General features: G+C 40.3%; 1 protein-coding gene across 13 annotated transcripts in view; it reads left to right on the top strand.

The window, feature by feature from the left end:
• The window catches only part of MAGI1 (membrane associated guanylate kinase, WW and PDZ domain containing 1), a 975,264-nt gene that overhangs the window by 826,002 nt on the left and 130,634 nt on the right, over positions 1–18,628 (top strand). For all 13 annotated transcript variants that reach the window (XM_029601033.1, XM_029601039.1, XM_029601036.1 and 10 more), the window contains one exon: positions 12,145–12,176. In XM_029601033.1, coding sequence (XP_029456893.1) covers positions 12,145–12,176 — 32 coding nt within the window. The remainder of the gene's footprint in view (positions 1–12,144; positions 12,177–18,628) is intronic.

Below are 18,628 nucleotides of genomic sequence, written 5' to 3'. Positions count from 1 at the left end.
ATGTTCTTGGCCCTCATAATTACACAGTCCTCTTACTTGCATCTCCAAGCCAAATGATGCCTTGTCATCATATGGATTAGTGTTCCCATTTGCATCATTGGAAATGGATGGATTGTTGGATTCCTCATCAGACCACGCAGTGGGATAGCTCTGGATTTTATCATAGCCACTTTTTTTTAGTTTTATTCTCCTTTTCTGAGATAGTACTGCCAGTTTCTTCTTTATCTTCAAAGGAACTTGAATATATTGTATTCAGGACACTAAGATTTTTGTTGTTTGTTCTGAGCTGAAATCTCTCTCTTGCCTGGCTAATAAGTTAATCACTCCATCTGCAACATTTTTCTTCTCTCACCTACTAAGGTATAGTTCAGAACTACAGATCACGTATCAAACGGTAACATTTCATTGATGTTTCTGGACAATGATTATTTCTAAACTGTCAAATCCTGTAGCATCTGCTGTTTTGATGACATTAGTGGATGTTTCTGTAGCTTCCAGACTTAGACAAGTTGAGTTTTTTTCTCAACATCTGGTTGGATCTCACAGAAGAAATGCAGTTTATCTGCAAATTACTGGCACTGCCCAAATACCTTATCCATGTTTACCAAATATTGTGGCATGCAGTTTCCCCAAGTCTTTTCAGAGTTTTGTTGTATTTCTCTCTTGCCTTATGCACATCGTGTTTCTCCTGCAACTTATTTAGCTCTTCAGGTTCAGTGATGAATTGGCTGTACTATTTCTTTTGTAGCGTATGGCAAACAAAACCTTTCGCTAGTAGGGCACATCCACAGTGGATCAGTTTGTAATAGTTATGAGTAGGAAGGTATATGTCTTCTGCTCCTGGAGGAGTTCATAAGGCAGACTAGCTTCAGATTTCTTCTCCACTCTTTGGGAAATAGTTTTTTTGTATGCATATACTGAAATACCCCTAGTAAGTGAAAACCTTAACACTCACAAGGAACCAGGGAACTATGAAATTCATAGCTTTGATTTCCAGTTCTGAGAGTTCTGTTTCTCAAGAAACAAGTCAAGTTGGAGATTTCAAAAAAACTTAATTATGCAAAATCAGGGTCACCCAGCATATCCAGTCTGTAGCCCTCAATGATTAATGTAGAAGAGGATATAATTATTCTGTTTTTCAGATGAGGTATCTCACGTTCTTCTGGCTTCTATAAAGGAATTCACTAAGAAATGTGATAGTTTCAAATAGAGACAGTTTGTTACATGGTATCTCACACAAAAATTGTTTGAATACCTTCTATGTCACTTAGTCTGGCCTCAGAACCAACTCTGTTAATGTTCACCTTGGTGCGACTGGCACTTATGACCATAATGTAGAAGGAAAACCTATTTCTATGCAGGTTTTATTTATCAGATTAATATGGGGCTTGCTTCAATTGAAACCTTCCATGTAGCCTTCTACTGTGCAATTACGAGACATTAACATGGTTTTAGCCCAGATGACGGAAGCCTCTTTTGAGCCTCTGAACTTTTGAGAGTTCAGGTATCTGACCTAGAAAGTCTTTTTTTTTTTTTGAGTAGCAGTTACTTCAGTGTTATGCCTCTGCCCGCGGACCCCATCCCATGGACAGGCCTTCCACCTTCCGCTACCATCGCTGCCGGGATGCCCCGCACCCCGGCTGATGCCATCACTGCTGTGCTGGCTGACGCTGCAGGTCCCCTTCCGCGGCCAAGCACCACCACCCGGCTGCTGCCGCTCCTGCTCATTCGCAGCATGGAGCCGCTGCCAGGGTCCTCTGCTCGAGCGGCAGGAAGCCGCCGCTGCTGCTGCCTGTTTCTTCTTCGTGGCATGAAGCTGCCGCTCTCTGCTCTCTTTCCCATGCGGCAGGGACGCCGCTGTTGCAGTCATCTTCCGGGCCTTCCATAGGCATGGGCATGCGCCTCTTCAGCACTCTTAAAGGGTCAGCGGCGGGAAAAGCCCCGCGGCCCTCATTGATGTCATCCACCCTCGCCTGGATTAGTCCTATAAAAGGGCTCTGCTTCAGGGCCTTCAGATCTGGTCTTCACAGTGATCTGTGGTCTTCCTTCCGGTCCAGGTCCTCTGTGGTCTTTCTGTGTCTTGATGGCTCTTTGTTCCATGTTCTTCATGTTCCTGGTCTCCTTCATCTTGATGTTCCTGGTCTCGTCCCTTGTCGGAGCTCCATCATCGCTTGTTCCATTTGTTCCAGATGTCCTGCTATCCAGTAGTCCTGATGTTCCGATGTCCTGATGTCTAGATGTTCCTGATGTCTGACGTTCCAGTCCTGATTCCGTCATCCTCATCTCCAGTTCTTGGGTTCCTTGTTTGTTCACCTTTCCTGGCTTGCCATCTTCGTGGTCCGTGACCAGCCCATGGGGGGCTGTATAGGGCGCCTCGTGGCACAAGGCCTACCTGCTCGTCTGCAGCGTTAGCCTCCAGAAGGCTCCTATTTTTAATGCCAAGCTTCTGAATACTGAGTCTTGAATCCTGAATCTTGAATCCTGTCCCGGTCTTTAGAGTACCTTGTGCCTGCTTCCGTCCATGCCCAAGACTCTGCCAGAACCTGCTCCACTTCAGCATGGTCCACAACCAGCCACAGGCGGCTGAGTAGGGCGTGCCTCAGTGCAGGCCTCTCCTGAATTTTCGTCATGTCCTGGCTTCAATTTCCACTGCCTCATCTGGAGTCTGCTTCACTTTCAGCGTGGTCTGCGACTAGCCATGGGTGGCTGTGTAGGGCAGGCTGCGATGCAGCACTCACCCAGTACTTTCTCCTGAATCCTCGTCTGAGACCTCCTAGTAACCTGAAACCTTGTCTGAGTCTTCTGAGTAACCTGAAACCTTGTCTGAGTCTCAGAGTATCTTGAGTCTTCGTCTGAGTCCTCCGAGTATCCTGACTCTACGTCTGAGTCTTCCGTATCCTGAATCTTCTGTCCCAAGTTCCATGTCTCATCTTGTTCATGCCCTCCACCTCCATCTGGCCTCACGCACTTGTCGTTTCCAAGCAGCGGGTCCAGAAGAGCTATCGAGTGGCCGGAGGCTACTTCTGAGACCAGCATTGTGTTGCTGGGTCTCATTGGTGCGTGTTGGTCCAGTGAAGGGCTGAGCCTGCCTCGTTCCAGTCCAGACAATCCTTGCCTTGTCTTCAATCCAGCCTCGTTCCTGCTCCACCCGTGCTTGTACTAACTCACCTCTCACGGTGTGTCTTGGGGCTCCTCTCTGAGCCGTGCTGTGATCCAAGGGCTCACTATCTCCCTTGAGAAAGCGACCGCTCTTCCGCATTTGCAACATTCAGCTCACAGTGAAAACCAGACCCTGGTGGATTATCTACCTTACACTAGATTTCATCATAATAAGATGGTGCTTTGCATGCAGCTTAAATTTTCTCTGCCTAAGGTAGTGTTGGGCATTCACCTTAGTCTGTTAGTTGTCCTACTAATATTTTTCCATATACCATATACCTTTAATGGTGAAGCAGCTCTCCACACTTTGGATTACAAAATATCCACCTTCATTCTAAAATGAACTCAAGCCCTTAGAAGGTCCGTTATTCTTGGTCTTCCTTTTCACCCCAATATTTCTGACAATGTGGTCATAAAATGTAGGAAGGTTCATATTCAAAAGTCATTTAGACAGATAACTCAAATGTTAGCCATCTAAATAGCAATTTTGGCATATTCAGCCATTTATTTGGCTAAATTATAGCCGGATAAAAAAAGGAGTGTTCCAGGGAGAGGTTGAATATTCCAGTTAACATGGCCGAATATTGGGAATATCTGACTGTTTGCCTGATAATTTTAAGTCTCCTGCAGAGCTAGCCAAAAGTTATCCAGCCTTGTGTCACCCAATAACTTTATTTACCTGGATATCTTTAAAAGATATATGGGTAAGTAGTGCTGACAGTCAAAAAAAAATATATATATGTATATCAGTGGGCTCAAGGCTCAAAAGTATACCTTCCCCATTATGAATTATAAAATAGCTCTATCTGATAGGCACCTTTCAGATGCTGCACAGAAGCTGCCAAGAGCGGGTAAGATAGGATCTTCGCTCCTGATTGGGATGTCTTTTGGGCCTTGATGGGGGGTCGGGGGGTTAGGGAGGGAGGGAAGGAGGGTGCACACTCGTATGAACTTGTGGGAGGCTGGGGTCTGCGAAAGTAAAAACCTTTACTGCACAATGGGGAAAGGGAGCGGGAGGGGGCCGGTAATGTTTGTTTGGGGCGCTAGGCAGACAGAGCAATTTTACATTTAAGAATTGGAAAGAAATACTTTGAGCTTTGGGCACTTTGATTTATTTATTTATTTATTTATTTATTTATTTTTACTGTTAGCTCTACTTACCCAGATTCTTTTAAAGATATTCAGTTAAGCAGAAAGTTAACTGGCCACACTAGGCCAGATAACTTTAAAACCTAACCTGTTATATTGAAACATAGCCGGTTAGGTTTTAAAGTTAGCTGGGTACATGTAGCCAGATAACTTTAGGCCGGTAAATTCAGTGGGACGATTCTCCCGCTGAATATATGGAACAAATTATCCACCTAATTTTTGCTGGATAACTTACCAACTAACCATCCTACTGAATATTGACCTAACTATTTCTAATTGTGTAGCAGACTGCTTCTCCTTCTGTTATGTCCAGGTTGATTTAACATTAGAGAGGCATGTCGAGGTCTACCATGTTATGGTCATATCAGTACTGATTATCTAGGGTTTACCTCTCTTGGGAAGATTTGCAAGTCTTTATTATCATATTGTATTTCACCCTGGGCAGCTTTCCTTTCCATATAAAGTTTATAACCGCACCCCACAATGCTTGTGAAACCACTATAGGGACATCGTATGGCAGGTGCATAAAAGGATATACCAGTCTTAGCAAAATAGCCATCTTAACCACATTTTCTCTCCCTATCAGTGAAAGGGACAGTGAGGACTATGTCTGCAGATCAGCTTTAAATTTTGCTAAGAATGGGATTATAATTATCTTTATACAGATTATGGTAATTTCTTGAGATCCAAATGCCTAAATATTTAAACCCCTGCCCAGTTTTCTGAAAAGGCCCCACCTCCCTTGGGATCTTCCTAACCGGACCCATCAACATTAATTCCGATTTCGAATAATTGATAACATACCCTGAAATGGCCCCAAATCCATCAAAGCAGGCAACTACTTTGTCAACCCTGTCAAATATATTAGTGTATTATCGGCATACAGCAAAACTTTATGATCACAACCATTATATCTAAAGCCAGTGATTCCCTCTGAACACTGTATTGTCTGGACCCCAAAGGCTCTATGGCAAGGTAAAAAAGTAGAGGGAACAGAGGACAATCCTGCCTTGTCCCCCTTTCTATTGGAAACAAAGCCAATGTGAAACCATTTGTTTCCACCCTTGCCATAGGCATTGTATAGAAAGCTCTCAACCAGGCAATAAACCAATCTGGCAATCTAAAGTGCTTTAAGATATAAAACAAAAAAGGCCAGGAGACCGGATCAAATGCCTTATCCACATCCATACAAATAATTGCGCCCACAGTCGCCTTTTTGGAAAGCAAATTAAGAAGATTAACCAGGAGGGTCATTACATCTTCTAACCGAATAGCAGAATTTTAACTAATATCTCCATATCAGTGTTGAATTGATTAGGGAAATGGGCCTGTATGAGGCACATTCCAAGGGATCCTTGGCAGGTTTTGGAATTAAAACAATCTTATCTTCAGTCAAGGTTCACATCCTAGTCCCCGGAGTACACAGATAATTAAACAATTCACATAACTAAGGAGCTAACTGATCCAACAATGCCTTTATAATACTCCAGTGTAAATCAATCTGGGCCCAGACTCTTGCCCCCAGCCAAGAACCTGACTGCATGCGTCACTTCATCAAGAGATATATCCTCTGAAAATATCCACACCTCATCCCCTTCTAATCTAGGCAGGCCTGGAATTTCCAAAAAAAGCTTTAGTCCAGTCCTCATTTGGCTCTAACTGTGACTTATAAAACCTAGCAAAGTGTGCAGCAAATAAGCCATTTATATCCAATGGCATTCCCTTGACATTTCCCTTCTAATCTTGTATACCAAAAATGACTGAGCTTTCCCTCCTAACCTGAATTTATTTAGTCATTAACAAACCAGCTTTCCCCCTTTTTTCATAATAGTTTTGCTTTAAGAAACACATGGATTTCTCAATCTTACAAGTTTGCAGCTCCCTCAATTCATCCTTAGCAAAGCCTTGATGTTTTTGATGCAACTGCAACATCATTCTCCACTTTGATGGCGGGGGGAGGGGGAGGAGCAGAACAGGATAGAGGCCACAACCAAAATGGGCCCTGACTTTTAAGGTCTGAGGTTCTGAGATGCAGACATAAAGGAATAAGTACAGGATGGTTCTAAGGCCAAGCCCCAAAGCAAGGAACATCAAGCAGTATTATCTGAATTATCAAGACGCTTCCTCACCCAATAAAAAATGTTATTAGCAGTAATTTATGGGTTTGACAGTTGCTTGGTTTTGATTTATTATATATATTATTACCCTTATCATAAGGCTTTGGGGTAACTGCACAGTTACTACCCTTGAGAGAAATATGAAGGTATCCTGCATGGAGCGGCAGTTATTACAGTAAGAAGCTTACTGGGCAGACTGGGTGGGCCATCTGGTCCTTTTCTGCCATCATTACTGTTACTATGTTTAATTAATGTATTACATTATCAAGCATGAAAAAATATTGTATTCTACTTCATTTTAACTTACTTACCACTAAATATAGTCCTTGAGGTTATAACGCTCCCAATGACAAAATTGTAGCAAAAGTTCTGAGCTACATGGAAACATTAAAGAACTGTGTTTTGCAGTCTTAAATGTAGATGCAACTCAGGAGTTTCAGATTCATAGGATACAAGGAGTATTCAGCAACGATAGTACTGAATGATGGTCCAAATGTGCCCTCCATGTTTGGGGGGGAGGGGGTTATTACTGTAAAGGGATAAATAACCCATTCCTCCTTGCAGCCTCCCATCTCTCCTTTCTCTGGCTCTCACCCATCTCCACTCTTTCTGCCTCTCTCTTTCTCTCCCCCAGCCCATTTCCTCCATTTCGACTGACTCTCCTCCTCGCCCCATCCCATCTTCTCTCCTTTTTGATTGTCTTGCTTCCCAGATCCTCATCCCCTCTGTTTCAGGCTTCCATTCTTTCCTGGTCCCCATCTTTTGCTTTCATCACTTTGGAAGCAGCAGTGTAGGGACAGCACCTCCCACCCAACCCAAGCTGTGCAGTGAGTCCCTATGTCCTTTTTTTAATCTGAAGTATGTACAATTAGAATATTTATTTATTTATTTAATATATATTTCTATACCGGACTTCACGAATAGAATTCACATCAGGCCGGTTTACATGGAACTTAGGGGATGAACAAGTGTAACCAAAAAACGAGAAGGCTGAATCAAGCAAAGTTACATAAAACAAGGGCATTGAACTTGGGGGCTAGAGTAGCCAGGAAGAAAGGTAGAGCGGAAAAGCAACAAATAAATAATATATAACTGGTTATGAGATTGGTAATTATCTCATTCCTTAGGCTGAGTTCGAAGTGACATTTTGACTAGGGGAAGGCTTGGAGGAAAAGCCACGTCTTCAGTTGTCTTCGAAAGGTATGAAGGCAAGGTTCCAGTCTTAGGTCAGTCGGAAGTCTGTTCCAGAGTACCGGGCCTGCTGTGGAGAAGGAACGTTCTTTGGTGGTTTTTAGACGGGTGTATTTTGAAGGTGGGACTTGAAGGGTCCCTTTATAAGCTTCTCTGATGGGTCTTTCGGACGAGTGGTGTTTGAGAGGGTTCTGAAGGTCTAGTGTGAGCTGTTGGTGAATAGATTTGTGGATTATCATGAGAGCTTTATATAGAATTCTATATTTTATTGGCAGCCAATGCAGGTTTCGAAGGATGGGGGTAATGTGAGCACGGCAGTTGGTATTGGTTAGGATTCTAGCTGCTGCGTTCTGGAGCATTTGTATAGGTTTTGTGGCTGAAATGGGGAGCCCCAGTAGTAAGGCATTGCAGTAGTCTGTTTTCGAAAATAACGTGGATTGAAGGATGGTTCTAAAGAATAGGAAATGGGACCATCATTGAACAACTAAGCACAGCTGTTCTGACTAGAAATTTGTTTTTATGTTGTCCTTATTCCACTGCCACCCTGAATCCTGTAGTTGTATTTCTTTTCCTTAATTTCTCTGCAAGGCATATAACCTTTGCTCTGATAGCTCAATAGAGCTGCAATGTGATTTTTTCTGAACTCCCTGAGTAGACATTACCTCTTTCACATGTCCTTACTCAAGATGGTTTCTCCCTTCTCAATTGGTTCCTTAGACCCAAGGCATCCTGGGACAATTGTTCCTCTGGAGGGATTTCTGCAGATTGAAAAAGGGGCTCTACACCATGCCGGCAGCATCTTCTGTTAGTCTTTCACTAAACTCTTAGGAAATGCATTGTTTCTTACCAGTTACATTCAACTACAGCATTCAGAGAACACTCATTACAGCTGTGTGACAGTTCCAGAGAATTTGTACAGTTACTGTTGACTTCATTTCATCGCATTCAGCGTTGTTGTCCTAATAAAATGTTTTGGAAGTTAAGAATTAAGTCTCTCTGCATATCTAAAGTTGGCCCAAAGGTTATCTAGCTGTCTCGCAGCACAAGGAAAAAAGGATGTGCTTGTGAGGACAGCACAACAGCGCATTTACTGTTCTAGCAATATCACAACCTGCATTTGTGTTCCACAGCCACACTACAGCTGGCTCCCTCTCCCTTTCTAGTCCCTGTGGTGCGCCATCAGATGCAGATAGCCTTGTCTAATTGAATTAATTATAATCATCAATGTCATTCTGATAACACAGAACACAACCTTTCTTCTTTTTAAAATGGTTTAAAAAAAATGTTAGTCCATGTAAGTGCAAAAGGGTAAACAAAATGGAGGAAAGTGAAGTAGGCTTGATCCACTCTATAAGGCCTGCTTAGTATTGTAGTTGAGGCAAAAGAAATAACTGTTGCATAATTTAGTCAAAATATCACCTTACCTTATCTTGACTCTACTCTTCTTTGTGTTGTTTTTGTTTTGGTTTTTTTTTTTTAAAGCAAGATTAAAGCAATTGTCTTATTTTTAATTGTGTCCTGGAGGAACAGTGAAATAAAATGACCTATCCAAGGTTATACGGAATCATTAACAGAGAAGGATTTTGATATCACATTTCAGGACTTCTCCTGAATCACAGTCCAGTTCTCTAACCATTAGACCACTTCTCTTCCCCGTCATCTCTATTGATTTTATAGTGCTCTTAGGTCTCCTTACTTTTCCTTTCTTTCTTTCTTTACTTATTTTTGCCTTTGCCAATCATCTTTTATTATAGCAGTCTCATTTTCTAACATTTTCTTAGTTCTCATCATTCAATGACAATTGGCAAAGTAATTAGAATAGTGAACTATAAATCAGCAGAGCTACTGAGATCAAATCCTCACACACTCTTCTTATAGTGCAGTTTACCTAATGATAACCGGGTGGTGATAATTTTCAGGCTTCCTTCTTCTCTTTGGAGGCTCTTGTGTAGCACAGGCACCACATATTGTAGCTAGACCATGCTACCAAAATGGTGACAAAATGCATGTTTTCTAAAGCATTATAATTATAAAATGATTTGGGATCATACGTGGAAGAAAGATGCTACATACATGTAACTTTTATAACTAATGTGCATTATTCCTAGGTTTTTGCATTATTCATGGTTTTGATGTTTCTGAGTGTTCAAAGAAACTGGATTTACAGAGAATAATATTGATAGGTGTGATTAAAATAAAGTGTTTGAAAAATGGCAAATATTTAGTTTGCTTCAAGCATAAAAAAGGTGAAAAAAGATATATTTTTTTTTTTTAATCTGCTAACTCTGTTGCTGAATAAATTGTTCATAGTATCAGGGGTTTAACATGATGCTCAACAGCATTAAGAAACAAAATATTGTGCCTTCGTTCCAAAGAAGTTCCAAGGGTATTTTGTCTCTGGAAGAGCAGTAACTGTATCTCAGTTGTGATTGTCATAAGGAAAACTGAATGCTGCTCTGTGGGTGATACTGAATGAGTGTGCTGTGATTGACTCGATGGCCCCTATTTGATTCTATGAGTTTGTAGATTCTGTAGAACAATTATTATTTCACAAAATGTTGCATTGTCGTAACTGTCACCTCTACAGTGTTATTGACATTTTATACAAGTTATACAAGCCGTCATTTTTGTAGAAAGTCAATTACAGCTTGTTCTGCAGTAAACACTGGCACAAAGCAATGACATTTTATGATTCATGTGTCATAAGAGAGATGCCAAACAGTGGCCTTGTGGATTTTCAATCACATTTCAACCATATAAGCTTTTCTGAATTGTAATAAATGAAATTAATTGTAATATGAAGGACAGATTAGGGTTTCTGATCTGTGAAGTGCAGTGGAAAGGTTTCATGTGAATTATATATTTGAATCCTTTCCTTATTTTGGCTTAACTTGATATAAGGAAAAAACCTCATAAGAAATGCCATGCTAGGTCAGACCAAGGTTCATCGCACCCAACATCCTATCTCCCACAGTGGCCAGTTACATCTACAAATCAACAACATATGCTTGAAATTACTTTTATCTTTTATTAATTAGGCAAAAGTATCATTTAAAATAAAAAATGCAAGGGGATAATAATTAAAATTTTAAAAAATTGCTATAATGTAGTCTAAATGTTGCATTCTACCACATTAAATCTGTCCTCCCACCCAAGAGGAATGCACTGCATACTGATAAAAAACCGATCAGGATAAGCATCAGTAATAGGAAGCTCCCATTTTCTACCCCCATGTCTAAATGTCTAGAAATATTTTTTTTAGCTAAATTCAAAATATAGCATATTTTTATGCAGCATTTTCAACAATCAGCAATGAACATTGTTGATCATTTTCAACTGTTGATCACTTCCTAGATTTAAAAGCTGTCATAACAAAAAAGCACTGTCACCTGACCAGCTGTTTGCATTTTGATAACATTTATTTCATTGGCTTTCTTAAATATTTATCAGTTTTCAGCATATCTTTAGCAATAATATTTATATAGAAGGACTAATAAAAGAGTGGGAAAGATAGTCTTGCTAGAGGACTATAAAATAATATTGTAAGACTGACAACAGAGAATGCAAACATTAAGATTATATGATTGTTAGTATTTGAAGTGTCAGTCTTTAACGATCACAGAACACATTTCTGCTTATTTATCATTTACAGAAATTTCAATTTCCAAAATATATTTCACCCCTGTAAGGGTGTTCTCCCTTACTTTCCACATATAGGTCTGTTGAGCAGGTGGAAATTAGCCTGCAATTTCAGGCATCTTATTCCTATCAGTCACAACTTCATCATGCAACTGGCAAGCAAGAGTACTTATCCTCCCTAAAATGAGCCACAACAATTAACTTTCACTTTTTCCAAATTACTTGTCCCCTTCCTAACAATCTACAGTTCCATTTAGCTGCCTATATCATCCTGCAGCTACATGTTTGCAAGAGAATGAATGATTTGGATTTCATTTAGTTGCCACTCACATAAACCGCAACCCATGCTGAAGATAAAAGAATATCCTTTTTTCTTTATTTTCTAGTTGGTAGTGCTTCTTGTCCATGGGGAGATATGACGTTATTAGCCAGGAATCCGTTTTTAAAAAGATACCCTTAAAACCAGCATGCATCTCTTGTGTGGTTCTGATTGGTCCAATAAAATTGACAAGCAGGTCACGTCAAAAGGAAATATCCCTAGCTTAATTGTGAGCTAAGTCTTTTTTAATCCAAGGGAGCATTTGAGATTCTGTCCAAGTGTTCAATTTCCCAGGCCACTGAGGTCTGTGAATTTCTTTCCCCAGCCTCCAGGCTGCTGCAGCACAAGTCAGCATAGCTAATGCAGATAGATCTCTCTCCTTTCCTCCCTCCCTCCTTCTCTTTCTCTCTGTGCTTTGATTCGATATGAACAAGCTGATAACTCCGATGCTAGAGAGGACCTGACATAACTCTGCAGATGACTACGTTAGGATAATACAGCTTTGAGTCTTCTTAAAGGAAATTAGCAATTATATATTAATGATTACTTCTCCTTTTTGCCATTTTGCAGGACTGCCAGTCCCAACAAAGAGTCCAAAGTCGGTAAGCCTTTTTTAAATGCAGATATTCATGTATTTTTAATTCTCCTGGTTTCTTTTATCATCACAGATTTTAATTTTGGTATTCAGTGTTTGCTGTTTGTATCAAGTTTTGGGGTGTTCGTTAGTATTTGTTGTAGAGATGGTAGTGATATGTTGCATAGTTAAAGAGCAGAATATAGACAACATGCAGCTTCATGTCAGAAAACGCTGGCTATTTGTTTAGCTTTACTGCTGATTTGGAAGAATGAAAAATTCATGTTTAAACTTGAAAAATAAGACATTGCTTCCTTGTAAAAAGATGGGTGTTGCTACCTTTTTTTCATCTAGGATTCATATCAGTGAAGACTACACATCAAAGTATTTTGTATTCCCTTACTGAGCTTTTTCATACATCCATAATAAATTATTCATAAAACAGAGTATGATTTTTTTTAAATTGTATTGGATTTGCCTGCTGATGCATTTAACTGTGTAACACTATCAGACATTTGCTTGGTGTGGAAGATACCCTTTGTCTTCTATCTGGTGCTTAGCAGCATTGTGCTGCAGGTGTGAGATCTTTTCAGCATCAATACTATGCTTTTCTTTCTAATCATGCTTCTTGTAACCTGTTTCACATGCTAATAGCTTAGAGGTTATAGTGAGGGGCATTGTGAAAGCTTGTCTCCTTATACAGAAGAAAATAGCCTGCTACCGAAATATAAGGAAAAGCAATGTGCATTGTTTGTAAAATTAAATCTTTGCAAAGTAAAAGATGTATTTTTTCTTGAAATTACTGGAAAATTATTATATAATATCACTTCAAAACACATTTATCATGTTTGAGGTCTTCCCATATAACAGCAAAGTTGACCAGTGGTCTTTTTTTTTTTAAGCTGTTAACTGCAGAAGGTAATGTTCCATACCTATGAAACTGTGCATCTTTAAATTTGCTGATTTTTATGTCTTCAGTATAAGTTATTTTCATCCAAAAAGAATATCCATGAAATAATGTGAAGCCAGTGGCTTAAGGCAGTAATAATTAAATTTAAAGTCATGTGACTTCTGGCCTATACCACTGTCAGGTTACATTAAAACTGAGAAGAGGAAGTATGGTTTCTGCTCATCCTCAAATTGTACAAATGTTAAAATGTGTGTATGCATGTGTCATAGCCAAAGATTATTTCAACCTTTGCAAAAATGGAAACAGCTGGTATGCACTATGTGCAGGTGTAACAGATTTTGCATTATTTCTCTTAATTCCTTTAAGAAAATGGAATTGAAGACATCTAAATTGTTTTTAATATATCTTGCATTAAAATCCTATCTAGAAAACAATCATTTCAAGCATTAGTCTTCATTATGTAAATTACCTTAACATGTAAATAAATGCAATGATCAAACACAAAGGCCTAATTTTTAATTTACTAACCTAGTTTTTCATTTAATTTGTTTGCAAGTAATAGAAAAGTCACTGAAACAGGGACTATTCTACAGATTTTACAAGCACAGATGTCCTCTATCTCATTGTCACTTGCAATCCTTGGCAGTGATCATCATGAATAGAGGAACGAATCAGCTCAAATGAACAACATAGTATTTGCTATGGCAACTGTGGGATCACATGATACCTATATTACCTATAGTGCTTAAAGAAAAACATATCTTAAAATGCAATAGCAGTATTTCACTGGAAAATAGATTTTTTTTTAGCATGTAACACATATGAGCTGCCTAGACTCTTGGATTTGCAGCATATAAGCACCCAAAATAAAAAAATAAATACAGTTATATAAAAATATTCTTTCAATTCCAATAATTAGGGCATCTGAGATATCCCCACTGTCCTCCATGCTTTCCCAACTCCAACATTTAAAACTCATCTGCATACCTCATCCAGGCTGATAAACTAATTCTGACACTTCAGTAACCATTTGGATAATTGGCCATAGCTTTAGTAGATGAATATAACTAAATCTAATGCAGATATTGAGCCTCTGTCCCTAGCTACTTCCTACCTTACCCCAAGGAATATCTTTCAAGTTCATCATACAATTGCTAATTATCAACTCTAGGGCCATTGGCACAAACACACACTGTCTAGGCCGCCCAAGCAGCATGTTGCCAAGGACTCACCTCAAATGATGGGGCCCAGCTCCTGCCCAAAGACAGGCCTGCCATGTATTGCAAGAGCTTGCCTGTAAAATGCCAGAGCCAGAGGATGCCCTGGCTCATAACCCTGGATTACCACCCTAGCAGCAAGACCCACCATATACTGACCCATCAGACTCCCCCCCCCCCCCCCCCATATGCCACAAAAGTTAAAATACTCACTGTAAGAGAGATAATGATACACAGTTATCACCCAAGTATACATAGCACAGGCTTCTCTCAACTTTATTCCCCTGCTAGCGCCATCCATTTCTTTGGCAGCTGGCCAATACTGTGCCTTGAGGCCAGCCACCCAGTGATGACATCACCGCAGGTCTCGTGGTATACTGGGTTGGACCTGGATGTGGCTGTGCAGCCACAGAGTTTGCCATGTGGTTCAAGGCAGAGTTTAGGTTACTGCCACAATCAGTTGTGCCGCAGGCCCTCTCACTTGCCTCACCCACCCCTCTATGAAGCAGCAGACCTATGGGAAACTGGCAAGTTTCCCCTCCCCCTCTGCGACTGGTAAGTGTTTTCTAGGCTTCCGGGATAAGTGGGGAGAAATTGGGGTGGCAACTTGGGTACCCTGTTACCACTGGTGCCCGAGCACTGTGAATCTTGGGGGGAGATCGCAGGAGCAACAGCCACCCATATACTTCTGGAGGATGACATTTATTCTTATTTTCATAAGAAAACTTCCTTCTCTCTGATTTAAATGAGATTGTTTTAACATATATGTAGAATATACAGAATGAATTAAGATCAAGTGGTTATTCTTGTCTTCTTCTAATGTAGTTGTTTCACTAGCAGGTTTTCATATCAGGTCCTTCTTTTAAACAAACATGCTTTAAAGTAAGGAACATATGCTTGCATTTTTCTTTCTGCTCTATAACCCATCCACATCCCAGTCACTCTAAAGGTTGCAAATCAGATTTTTGATTGAACAAGACAAATAGTGGTAATTTAATCTTTGTCTCATGTTAATGTTAACTTTTACTTAGATTAGGTTGTAACTAAAGAAAATCAAGCTTTGTGAACTCAAAAAAGCATATTCTTAAGCTTTTTTCACAAGTCCAAACTTTTCTTTAAACTTATCAGAATAGATAATATAGAATTTCCCATTGCAGAGGTTAAAATTAGTTTGAATTGTCTTGTCAACAATTTTAAATAGTTAACATAGTTAATATACCACATTTCTGCTATGTTTCATATATAATTTCATATCTATGTTTTTCATATTATATCTATCTATATAAAATTATAGCATATGAAATATATATGTGTGCGTATGTGAGAGATACCAAATGGCCTGACTGAATATAGAAAAGTATTTATTTAGTAATGGCTTTCACAATGATGCAAGAGGCTTTTCATAACTAGTATTACAAGGACTATACTGAACATGAATAATTATTTCTTTTAATCAGATCATGCGATGTATCTGATTTATATCTTTTCAAAATGTAAAGGTCCTTAGTTTCATGCTTTTTGAATGTTACTTTTTGAGTTTTTCAAGTTTACCTCAATCTCAACTTTAGTGCAGCTGTGCTTCCTCCTATTTTATTTTTATTTATTTTTAGATTTTTTTATATTCTGCTTTTCACACTTTTTTTCAGCACTTCAAAGCGGATTGCATTCAGGTACTGTAGGTATTTCCCTATCCCCAGAGGGCTTACTAAGTTTGTACCTGAGGTAATGGAGGGTAAAGTGACTTGCCCAAGGTCACACGGAGTGACAGCAGGACTTGAACCCTGATCTCTGGTTCATCGCCCGCTGCTCTAACCACTAGGCTACTCCTCCACTAATGGCATAATTGCCATTCATCTCAGTTAGCAAAACAAACTCAGCTTAAAAAAAAAAAACTGCTAGGATTGAATCAGGATCATTTTCTTTCTAATGTGGTCTGTTTTAAGAAAGAAATGTTTTGATTTTAGAGGAATAAACTGGGGCAAGAGGTGTGCAAAAAATGACTTGTAGGTACCCATCTGCTGCCTGTCCTTTCTGATATGTCCTTAACTGTCAGCTGAATGTCACTGCAAACACTTATTTTGAAGTGACATTCAAATATGTGTTTGAAGTGCGTTACAGAAAGGAGGAAGGAAACAAAGAGCTTGCAGGCTTTTTTTGACTCCTGGTTATTTCCCATAAAGCTAACAGAAAAGTGATCCCAGTAGTTCATCTGTCTGTAAGCAAGATTTGTCTTCCTGCCTATGGCAGATTATATTCTGCTGCAAGTAGGAGGTACAGCCACCTGAAATTCAGCTGTTGCAGTTTGCTTTAGAGAAGAATTGCATTGTGATGTCACAAGCCATTGTGAAATCTGCCTCCATGTCACTAGGTGGTGCCAGATTTGTAACAGACATGTTTCTGCTGTATGCTGTTGGTGTTAAATTTTGTACTTATGCTATATAGGTATTGATAATATTATCCATGTTATATTTGAAATAACTTAGTGACAGGACAAATGAATTGTACACAAATATTTGTTTGCAGTCTTCACAATTTGCAGTTGTGCAATATTTGCAAGAAAATATCATCATATGGATTGTCTAAAGATAAATTTATTTCTCCATGGACAAGCAGAACAAAATGCAATCACACAAGTGGGTGATGTCATTTGACAGCACCAGTCCAAATGTGCGCTCTAAAATGGTAACTTTAAAACGAGCAAAGTGCGCCCATACGCTCACATATCTGCGAATGAGTAAAGATAGGCTGGAATTTTAAATCAGGTGTACATTTGTGTGCATATATTTTAAAATATACCAGCCACAGGTAAGTATGCTCTTAATTTTAAGAGGTTACTCGAGCAGCATGTTTGTCTTCCATAGGACTTTGTCGGCTTTTACGCATGTATGTAAGCAGATTTTAAAATATGCTTGCAAAAGGCACATTCCCAGTTTTCCAGTTAGTCCTCCAGTTTGTCCTGCATACCCCACAGTTGACCCAGACCCCTCACCCTGTCCTAAAGCCCTAAATCTCGAGATCTACAGACTTGCTCCTCATCAGAAGCTGCAGTAAAGTTATGCAGATATCTAGCCTACACATGCTGCAGTTTTCGGTTTTAAAATAGACTTACTGCATAAGTGTTGGCCCCACCCCAGAACGGCCATGCCCTGCCCCTTTTTCGCCCCCTTATTTTTCAAGCATGCACAGGTACATACACCCGTAATGTTACACTTGGTGGTCCGTGAGCTAACCCCACAGACAGCTGCTCTCACCTCCAAGCTGGCCCCTGAAAATGTGGCAGGACGCCAGGCTGGTCTTGCCGCTCCTTAACGGCAGCAGAACACTGCTGGCACTGCTCTGGAAACTGTGCAGCAGGACACTGCCAGCAAACACATGCGACACCTCTCCTTAGGCACGTGCATGCAGTCTCCCCACATTTAAAGGGACCGCGGTGAGAAAGTCCCCGTGGCCCCTAAGAATGAAATCAGAACCATGGCCTTATAAAAGGGCAATGCTCCAGATACAACGTGCCTCAGTAACAGGTCCATCTACTTGTAATACACATCTTGTAGTGCGTGTTGCTCAGTCTTCGTTTCAGTCTTGGTTCCAGCCCTGTCTTCAGTTTTTCATTTCAGCTTTATCTTCACTTCTTTGTCCAGCTTGTCCTCAGCCTTGTCTTCAGTTCCTTGTCCAGTTTCTCCATCCTCATTGTCTGCTTATTTTTGCCCTTGTGCACCTGCCTCCACCTGTCTGTCCCTCCTCTCCTTTCCCGGATGGATACACGGCCCTGACCATTGCTTGAGCTTCGCATACACTTGATCACTGTCTGCCTCAACCATTGCCTACACCTCGGATATGCCTGACTGCTGCCTGCCTCATCATTGCCTGCACCTCGGATACACCTGACCGCCACCTGCCCACGAACCTAGCTATCCACGGACCTTCCCTTCTGTCTACATCAGAGACCCCACCTAAGTCCTGCCAGTCCTGGCACCCAAAGGCTCAACCTGAGGAAATGAGCTGGTGTAGGCGAAGGCCCTGATTGGTTTCTACTGCGCCTGGGTCCACCTGCCAATGGTTCAGGGCCTTCAGGCTTCTCCCTGCAGATGGTACTAACTTAGCCTCGATTCAAGGATCCACAGACACAACACGTAATTTGCAACTTTTAAAAATCCACATTGCTTTTGCGCAGTCCATATACACGCATATGTATGCACTTTTGCGTAATCAACACTTTTAAAATTGACCTCTGAGAGCTCACCAAGGAAAGTTTTTCTGAACATGGTAAGAGTTCCCGCACACTGGTGCTGCATTAGTCTCCTCGGTTTCTCTTTTTCTAGTGCTTTAGCAAGATTTATTACTCTATCACCAACC

This window comes from Rhinatrema bivittatum, chromosome 4 (genome assembly GCF_901001135.1).
Source record: "Rhinatrema bivittatum chromosome 4, aRhiBiv1.1, whole genome shotgun sequence".
In the NCBI taxonomy this organism is placed as follows: domain Eukaryota; kingdom Metazoa; phylum Chordata; class Amphibia; order Gymnophiona; family Rhinatrematidae; genus Rhinatrema; species Rhinatrema bivittatum.
This window is presented reverse-complemented; position numbering and strand designations above follow the sequence as displayed.